Source organism: Psammomys obesus, unplaced genomic scaffold, assembly GCF_907164565.1.
Source record: "Psammomys obesus unplaced genomic scaffold, mPsaObe1.curated_primary_1811, whole genome shotgun sequence".
In the NCBI taxonomy this organism is placed as follows: Eukaryota; Metazoa; Chordata; class Mammalia; order Rodentia; family Muridae; genus Psammomys; species Psammomys obesus.
The window spans coordinates 54960611-54970040 of NW_026585895.1; the positions used below are offsets into that span (position 1 = coordinate 54960611).

At 49.1% G+C, this 9430-nt stretch overlaps 1 protein-coding gene across 1 annotated transcript; it reads right to left on the reverse strand.

Annotated features, from left to right (window-relative positions):
• Positions 1–1049: 1049 nt before the first annotated feature.
• On the reverse strand, positions 1050–3793 carry LOC129671117 (vomeronasal secretory protein 1-like). Its single transcript, XM_055599740.1, has 7 exons — positions 3695–3793; positions 3225–3346; positions 2969–3039; positions 2633–2743; positions 1989–2090; positions 1768–1794; positions 1050–1149 (listed from the first exon to the last, which is right to left on the reverse strand). Exons 1-6 carry the CDS (start codon positions 3782–3784, stop codon positions 1769–1771), a joined length of 522 nt encoding a protein of 173 aa, XP_055455715.1. The 5' UTR covers positions 3785–3793; the 3' UTR covers positions 1050–1149; position 1768.
• Between the last annotated feature and the right edge of the window lie 5637 nt (positions 3794–9430).

Genomic DNA, 9430 nt, shown 5'->3' on the forward strand with positions numbered 1-9430 from the left:
GACAGCATTCCATAGCTGTCCACATGTGTGGTCATGTGAGCGTGTACATGTGTGTCTGGGTACTTATATGTTCACATCTATGGATCAATATGCTCACAATGTGTCTGTGTTCCCACATTTATATGTCTATGGGTGAGTGTGACTCTGTGTACACATGTGTCTGTGTACACACCAATGTGTAAAGTCAATTTTCTGAGAATCGCCATAAAGCTGGTGTTTCAGAACAACAGGTTGTTGTTCAACACTGCAGTGAGTGGACACTCCCTGCCAATGGAGGACACTGAGCACATCTTCCACAGGAAAACCATAAGACTGTATGAACCCCAACAGTCTGTATTAGAGGCCTTCTGTGCTGTGTAGAGGCCTTGGGATGCTGGTAATCTCAATCAGTGACAATGTACCTGGGACTGGGGAGGTTTGAGCAGGAGGGTCCATAGGTTACAGAAAACTTGCTGGGTTCACATTCCCCCATGAGAAAACAAGGCTTGACCTTAGCTGGCCTCTCTGGATGCTCAGGGCAAAGTCGTGGAATGATCTAAGAGGTAGCACTGTTTAGCAAGGCTGCTTCTGGAGCTGGGTGCTTCTCCACAGGCAGCCCCTACATTTGTTCAGCCTGCAGAGAGAGGTCACAACACTGTCTCCTGCCTTGGAAACAAATTCTCAGTGTCCTATTGTCTGTCCTGATGGACCTGAGAACCTAGCCACAGGCCTGGTCTCATTCCTACCTCAGTTTTCACCTGCACACAGATTCTGTTGGTCCTTACCCTGTCATTGTCAAGGTCTCTTCCTCATCACATTCACTGCTTAGGACCTGGGTTTTGGGGTGACACCTACAGAAGGGCCCCAGGTCTTCAGCTTCCATGCCTGCACCAAATAGGGCTGGGTGCTTCCATCTCTCCTACACACTTCTCACCCAACCTCCTTTCATCAGACCACAAAGGGGTGGAGCCACGAGACCACCTAAGCGGCCACATACTCAGGCAGAGTCACCAGGTACTGCTCAAGCTCTTTATTGAGAAGCAGGGGAGGAGGATGAGGGAAGAAAGATGAGAAGATGGCTGGGCTAGCAGGGCACTCTTTCCATGTCCCACAGGGCAGACATTCTGGTGCTGCTGCCTTGGCTTCTTTGTAGCCTTGGCTCACCATGCTCTAAAAAGGAGGGTAGAGTAAGTGACAGGTTATGGTGGAGGAGGAATGATGGGTGCTTTGGGGCAGCATCACAGGCTCTCAGAGATGCAGAGCTAGCCTGCACTGAATAAGGAATTCCTTTCAACTGAGTCCTCAGGAAAGCTCTGTCCATGCAGTGGTGACCAGGCAAGGGTGTGACTAAGTGGGGGCCTTAAAGGGCTCTGTGACCCTACTTTCCCAGACCTTTCTCAGATAGACCCAGGATTTTCTGCTTCATTATCCAAGTGCTCTCATGGCATCCAGAGAGTGCTCATGGACACAGGAGACAGTGTCCATGACACATGACACTGTGACAGCAGCACGTGGGAAGCCTAGAAAGAGGCTCACAAGGGCGAGGCACTTGCTGGATGGTGGCAGTTGGGGAGCTTCATCTGCCTACCAGTAGCCACACCACCAGCCTATCTCACTGATGGAATGAGGAGGATAAAGAAACCTTAAATGATCCAGGAAGGAAGCTGAACACACACGAGCCTTGGGACATAGAAACTGGGTAATTCCTGGCTGCAACTGAAGGCTTCCAGGTGGATGTTGAGGCCCTGTTGAATCCCAAGGCTCTTGTTTCCTTCAAGGGTCACTTACCCTAATCATTCTCCGGTTCACATTTTTCTGTAGAAAGCAGAAAACCCAGAGATGAGAATGAGACCTGGACAAGAGCCCATCATGTCTATGGCTCATATCCTCCCATGACCAAGATCTGGAGCAGTGAATGCAGTGTCCATGTTAGGGACAGGGGACATGAGAATGACAGAGTTACAGGGACATGGGACAGAGAGGGGAACATGGTTTGTATGCTTTTTTACCCATCTGCTCAGGTATGATCAGGTTCTCTGGTACAAGTCTCTTTTGCTGTGTGAACTCCTTAAATTCCTCCAAGGCCTCCAGGTTTTCCTCCGGGTCCCTCCCTGTGAAAGAGGGTTGGGTGAGCAGAGGGAGGTGTCTGCACATGTTTGTAAGGAGCCAGTGCCGCAAAGACAGGGGCACCGCCCTGCACCAGTGGCTTCATCATGGAATAGCCAAGAGCAGGAGAAGAGGAAATATGGAGGGTTGTCAGTGAACTTGGGAGACAGCTGGCCCTGGAAACTGAAAGTGTTCCAGTGGAGGCCTGTAGCATTTTGCCCCTGACCTGAAAGGTCCTCATGTTTCAGAGGCACTGGGCTGAGAAGACTTCTACTGTCCTCATGTTATAAGCCTTGCCTGACACCCTGAGACCCCACAAAGAAGCAAGGACAGCCTCTGTTAAGAGGCATATCTACCTCTGTTCTGACTGGCCCCTGCCAGACCCGTTGGTCACTACAGTGGAAGCTCAGCAAGGTGAGCCTGGCCAGCCAGCAACATGTACCCAGCTATCACCTGCATGAGAGGAAATGCTATTCCTTCATATGTGGGGCCTAGAGGAACAGTGGGACTAGGCATGGCTGTGTTGAGTGTGGGGGCAGAGGGTTACCTATGAGCTGGGTCACTGTGAAGCTCATTCCGTCCACCTCCCCGTCACAGTAGAGCATGCAGTGGTTCTTCACAGAAGACAGCTGCACCTGCACATGGCTCTTCCCCTCAACTGTGGAAGCCCAGGAAAGATCAAGGTTAGCTCCACCCTGCAATCATCCACATTCCCCTTCTGACTGTCACCCTAGCCTCTAGTCACAGATTCTATGTGACCACCCTGGCCTGAGTGTCAAGGACTAGGGTTCCTAGGACTCATCTGTGATCCCTCCTGGGGCTTTCCAGGAAACTCTCCCTTCCAGAGGCTGCAGCCCCCCATCCCTGGGCTGATGGTACTCACAGGCAGTGTACTGGCCCGGCACATCAGTTTTCTTCAAGATGGTGGTCACTTCAAGACACTGGCCATAGATCCTGGAATCAGAAACTGTTTTGCAGTGGCCCTCTTAAACAGAACCCTCATGCTGACTGGGGTCCACCTTTCTCATCCCACCTCTGGAGCTCTTCTTTCCAAGTCAGGGCGATTTTTAAAAACTGCCCGTTGAGAAGTAAGAGGCCAGGCAAGAGACCAACCAACCATGGGAGCCACAGACACTCACATATGTGTGAGAGAGAGCTCCATGTCCCCGTTGCTCAGCTTTAAGACAAGTAAGGGAGAGACCTTCTCTATCGGGATCTCATCTTTCATCGCCAAGGCCTTCACGAACCACTTCCCAGAAGACTAAAAAGAAGAATTCCCAATTTGCCAGATGCCTGCCCACCCTCCCTGTGGGATATGTGCCCTCTACTGTCTGACTATCCATCCCACCACCAAAACACAGAAAGCTCACATGATGGACACCTGCTTACTCCCTGGGTCCTAAGACCTTCTAGTATATTTTCTCAGTCTCCACCCCTGAGCCCAGGGAGGCCTGAACATGCACTGGGGATCCCTTAACTCCAAATTGGTCTACTCTCTTTAGTTACAACCTGTGATACAGGTCAGATTGGGGTCCTCCCTGAATTCAGAACACTGGCCTTCCTGCACCAGTAAGGGCTGAGACTACCCTGTGCTCCAGCCCTGACTCACGTTCTCATTATTCAAAGTAAGGGGCGAGACGTCCTGGGCCTGCAGGGCAGCAACAAGACAGAAGCTGACAGTCAGGAAGAGCGTCGTCATCTCAAGGGTCTGCAGTCACAGCCAATCCACAGGTCACTGGGGCTGGAGAGGCTGCACTGGCCCCTCACTCAACTGCCCTTTATACAGCCCCATGCAGTGTCCTTGGGGAACTTGGCAAAGAGAAAGCAGGTCCTTCCGAGTTATGTCCACAGCCAGCTGGCAAGGGGGATGTCAGTGTCTTGTATAACAGCTTGTTAAGACTTCAAGAGATCAGCAGGACACAGGCCACTCCAAAGTGGAGGCCACTGTTTGGAGTCCAAACAAGCTGAGGGAGAATTGGGAATTCAGAGGAAAGGCCACATGAAAAGCCTCCACATAGTTTGAGATTCTTGTGGACAAAATTAGAAGAGTCCTATGTCCTTTCCCAATCCTCCCCACAGTCACCTTTTATCTCTTGTCTGAATCTGGAGAACTGCAAGGTCGGTCCACCCAGCAGTTAAGGGGAAGGAGGTCAGAATGGAGAGAGAGCAGGATTTCAGACCCATTCAATCATGTGTGCATCAACTCAGCCCCATGAGCCACGAACCTGCTGTCCTGTTGGGAACTTTGCCCACGGGTGTCCAGCAGGACCCAGCTTTTGACTCAGGGCTCAGCCTGGTCACTCCCCATGCTCTCCCATTCCTGACCTTCTCCTCCTCAGAGCACTGGCAGGAGCCGCCTGAGGCTGCTATAACAAATCCCCTCCAACCAGGTCTTCAACACCTCACATCTGCTCCCCTCAGCCATGAAGGCCGGAAGTTGCGTATGAAGACTAGGCCAGAACAACACTCCTCTAGGCTCTGGGTAGGCTCTTGGATGACTGACAGCTCCCCATGACACTCACTCTGTGGTTTCCTTACCCAAGTTCTGCCTGTATCTACCTAGCCTCTCCTTAGCCTCAAATGCCCCTCTGACTGCCCGTGACAAGAATTTAATGATTATGTATACAGTATTGTGTCTGCATGTATGCCAGCACTCCAGAAGAAGGCACCACCAGATCTCATTATAGATGCTTGTGAGCCACTATATGGTTGCTGGGAATTGAACTCAGGACTGCTGGAAGAGCAGCAAGTGCTCTTAATTTCTGAGCCATCTCTCCAGCCCAACAAGGAACTTGTCAGGAGATTTAGGCCACCACAATTCTTGATGATCTCATTCAAATTGTTAATCTCTGCAACAAGACCCCATTGTCCAAAAAAAAAGACACAGTCACATGTCACTGGACCACACTGTCTTATGAGGCCGGTACTCAGCCTATCAGTACCTGGACCTCTCATGATAGTTCTTAGTGGTTTCTTCTTGTCCTTGGATATTGGTAGGACATAGGCTCTGAGAGAGAGGACCAGGCCATAGTCACCGTTGCACCCCAAAGGCTGCTCTCACCTGGTCCTGATCCTTTCAGTCATGCAACACCCATGCCCCAGACTGTTCCTACTGTCTATGCCTGTGTAAGAGCCTCAGTTACCATGCTAGTTTTAGGTGGCATTCACTGTGTGCTCTCTGCCCTGAAGCTGTCCTGCTCTCTGGGAAGGCAGTTGTGTTCTCTTAACTTGAACAATGAAGGATCCTAGCTTGGCCACCTGTCCTGAGACCCGAGACTGACCCAGCAACCAGCAGAGGATGCAACATCCTCCCAGTGGTGTCTTTGTGCCCCTGGGCCCAGGGCTTGATCTCTACATGCTGTCATTGACCTTGGGGAACAGACTACAAGGTGGTAGCTTTACCTAGTCATTATCTGGTGGAAAGTTCAACTGTGCAGCCCTTCCAGGTAGGAAGGCACAGGGCCAACACCTGTCATCTTCGGGACGAAGAGGCAGGCCCCAGCTTCTGAGTGGCAGCCTTGGTATTCCTTTTGCACTGACCTTCTCCTGGTGACAGACAGGCACCTGCCAATTTCTAGAACTTGAGAGTACCAGGTGTTGTTCTGGAATCTGAAAGCTATCCACGGCTGCCCAACTGTCATGAGCCAAAATACTCAAAGACATCAGAGGGGAACATGACACAGTTGTGTTCATTGCTCAGTAGGGTTAATGTGAGGGAAGCTTGGGTTAAGACCCAGCAGGTCACAGAGGGACAGGCAATGTTGTAATGTCCCTTGCATACACAGTGAAGGCAGGAACACTAGAAAGCTGTAGACACTTTTGTCCCCCACCAGTCTCATCCTTTAAAGCCCATAAAGGAACCAGAACTGCAGGTTTCAGAGTAGAAAGGAGATTTGGAGCAATGTGGGGCTGATGTCACAGATTCCTGGTGCCTCTAAATTCCTGTCATGGATAGTGGCCTTCGTCAAGTCCCAGTGTAGGTGGGGACTTCAGAGCCTTACCAGTTCTGTGGACCCCACACTGACTGGGGTGGATCCAAGTTTTCCATGACGTAGACCACCATAGGTCTGTCTTTTGCATGGATCAACACAGCTCCATGGCCACCATGAGGTTTAGCCAACTCCAGACTCAGATCTAAGCTGAATCAAGTATGGCTTCAGAGATATTGAAACAGATTAGGGGATGCTTGTTAGGTGCTAAGTACTGCTAAATATTGTTTGAATATTAATGTTAATGGTAGATTACTAATATAAGCACTCTTTCTGATGTTAATTTCCCTTTGAAAATGTTGGTGCAGGAAATGTTGGTGGGGGAGATTTGATTCCCTAAACAGTTGTTAGACTCTTCCCTGATATCCTCGCTGCCTTGAACAAAGGATTATCAATCAAGCAGCCAACCAGATGTCATGTGGAACCTACTCAACAATTGCAGCTGCTTGTTGCTGAAGCACAACTCTGGTTCCAGAAGGTGAGGGCCCAGCCATGCCTGTTTGATGCCAGACTTTCCTCCAACGATGTCCACCCCAACCAAAGGAAAAGCAACTAGGAGGGGGAGAGTTATAACTGGTAGAGAGGAATAGTGTCTTGCCTGGGACACTATGATCCTTCGTGTGCATGAATGTTTGCTGTGATGGTACAAACCCTCCTTTTCCAGATACATTGGTGGATTGTTGAGCTCCTTTTGTGAACTGACTAAGAGGTCCCTTACTGTGCTGCCCTGATGTGGCCGCTGCCTTATGTTTCTATACTGGGTCCAATAAAAATCTTCTTGAGGGGCTATCAGGATGACTCAATGGGTAAATGCATTTGCCATTAACCCAACAACCAGAGTGTGATCCATGGAGACACATGGGAGGCAAGAACTGATTGCCAAAAGTTGTCTTCTGACCTCCACAGGTGTAACATGGTACATGTACAAACCCCTACACAACAAATATAATGAAATAAAATAATGAGAAAGGCAAGCAGAGATATGGGGAGATGTCTCATTGGGTAAAGTACTTGCCTCTAGGTACAGAGACCTGAGGTCAGTTCCCAGAACTCATGTAGAGGCAAGGCAGAGTGGGCAGGTGACAATCACCTGTATTCCCTCTATTCCGGATCCCTGGAGATCACTGGTCAGCTGACCTAGCCTTCTTAGCAAAGTTTCAGGTCATTGACAAGCTTTTTCTCAAATAAAAGATGAAGGGCACCTAAGGAATGATACCCAGTGCAGTCCTCTGGCCTACACACACAGAAATACACTCACAGACACACAGAAACACACTCAGACATACATGCACAGAGACGCACATGCAGAAACACATACACACAGAGACATACTTACAGACACACACAGACACATGCATACACACTTGCAGACCATACACACGCACAAATAAACAAAAACCCAAACAGACGACCACTTAGGCTCCTCCCCATCACTAGCAGAAAGGATGAGATGCAAAAGAAGGAATAGCCAGCAGCTTTGAGGGTTGCCAGACAAAGCCATGGCAGCTGAGAAGCAATGAAGAGGCAGCGAAAACAGGAACTGGAGCCACAGCAGAGATGACAGCCAAACCTAAGACATTGATGATGACAGCAGGAGCCAAAGCCAAAAAGGAACGGCTGCCATCCCAGGTAGCAACAGTGACGGTGGCCATGCAAACAAGAAGAAAATATAAGGTGCTGGTAGATGGCCAGGACAGAACCAAGGCTGTAAAAGGAAAGATGAGTCAATAGAGAGCTTCGGTTGAAGGACACAGAGCTATAAAAGCTGGAGAAAAGAGACTGAAGACACTGGGGACAAGCAGAGTTCTGAGAACGGATGGACTTTCAAGGAGAAGGGTACCAGGGACACAGCTCTCGAACCACTGTCAACAGATGGAGAATCCCGTATTTCTGGGCCTACACAAAGCTGTCACACATCACTGTAGGGCCCAGGGTCCCAGTAGCCAAGACCAGCATGAGAGCTCTAACATTGGACAGTGCCACTCGCTCCTGGGCCCAGCCATCTGCAGCTGCCACCCACTGCCTTCTGAAGCTGAGAAATGAAATATTGCCCAAGGACCAGCTTAGAAGAGTTTCTTGACATCCACAATTTCTATCCACACAAAGCTAAAGGACCCCAGCCAGATGACAGGTGACATTACCAGACCCAGGGACAACCTTGGCAGCTCCTGACCTCAAGGAGGATTCTTGGATACACAGGAGTCAGGCAAGTATATTGGGACTACAAGTTAAAGAAGCCAAAGGACATGACTCACACCAACACAGCCTTGAAGCCTTGGCCTGGAGATCATCTAGTCATCTCGGCATGCCTGTGTTCTAGTAAGATGCAGGGGTCTGCTGCTGGGGTCCTCAGGCTCCTACAGTCTCAGTTCTTTCCAGGCCCCTCTAGGCCGTCTTCCTGGATTAGAATCATCTAAATAGGGGCTACAGTTTGTGCATGGGACAGGTTTCCTGTTGCTGTGAAGAGAACATTTCCAATGAAGTGACCAGAAGCCACATGGAGACATCATTTCAGCCTCCTCCTGCTGACACACTGCCTGTTGTCAGATGTCCACGCACGTTAGAGCTATAAGTTGTGCTATGTTCTACACTGTACTCTTAAAATATAAAATACACTGGCACAGACTGTCGATAGTAAACCTGTCTAAAACTCCCAACACGTGTGGAGAGGTTCCCACAGTTACTCTGTTCAGTCTGCTATCGATGATACAGGTAGTTTGATAATTTTTGTGTCAAACTAACCTTGCATAGCAGGTAGAATGTTTTCTTTTTAAAGAAACATTTCTTTTATTTTTAATTATGTGTGTATCTGTGTGGAGGTATGTGAATGTGTGGGGGTCCTCAGAGCCTAGAAGAGAGTATCAGGTCCCTTATAGCTGGAGTTACCTGTAGTTGTACACTGCCAAACATGGGTGCTGGGAACACTCAGGTCCTCAGGAGGAGCAGTGCAGGCCCTTGACCACAGAGTGAGCTTTCCAGGCCGCTACAGTGCTTTCTACCTCCATGTACTGTGACTTCAGTCTGCTCAGATTTTTATAGAAGGTTTTATGTCTACCCTCACAGTGAAAATTGTCCTGCAGCTTTTTAATACTACTAATGTCCTTGTCAGGCTTTTAATTATCATTATTCTGACCCCATTAAAAAACAAAACAAGTCCTTTCAATTTAGACATTTACTTTTGAACTGTGAAAACCTTAGGATAATTTCTTCCTTGGCTGAGTTTACTAGGGAACTTAATTAGTGTAAATATTTTCAATTTACCTGTTTTGTTTTGAAAGAGCCTTACCATGTAGCACAGGCTGGCCCTGAACTCATTGTGATGGCCCTGCTTCTGCCTCCTAAGTGCTGGCATTCTA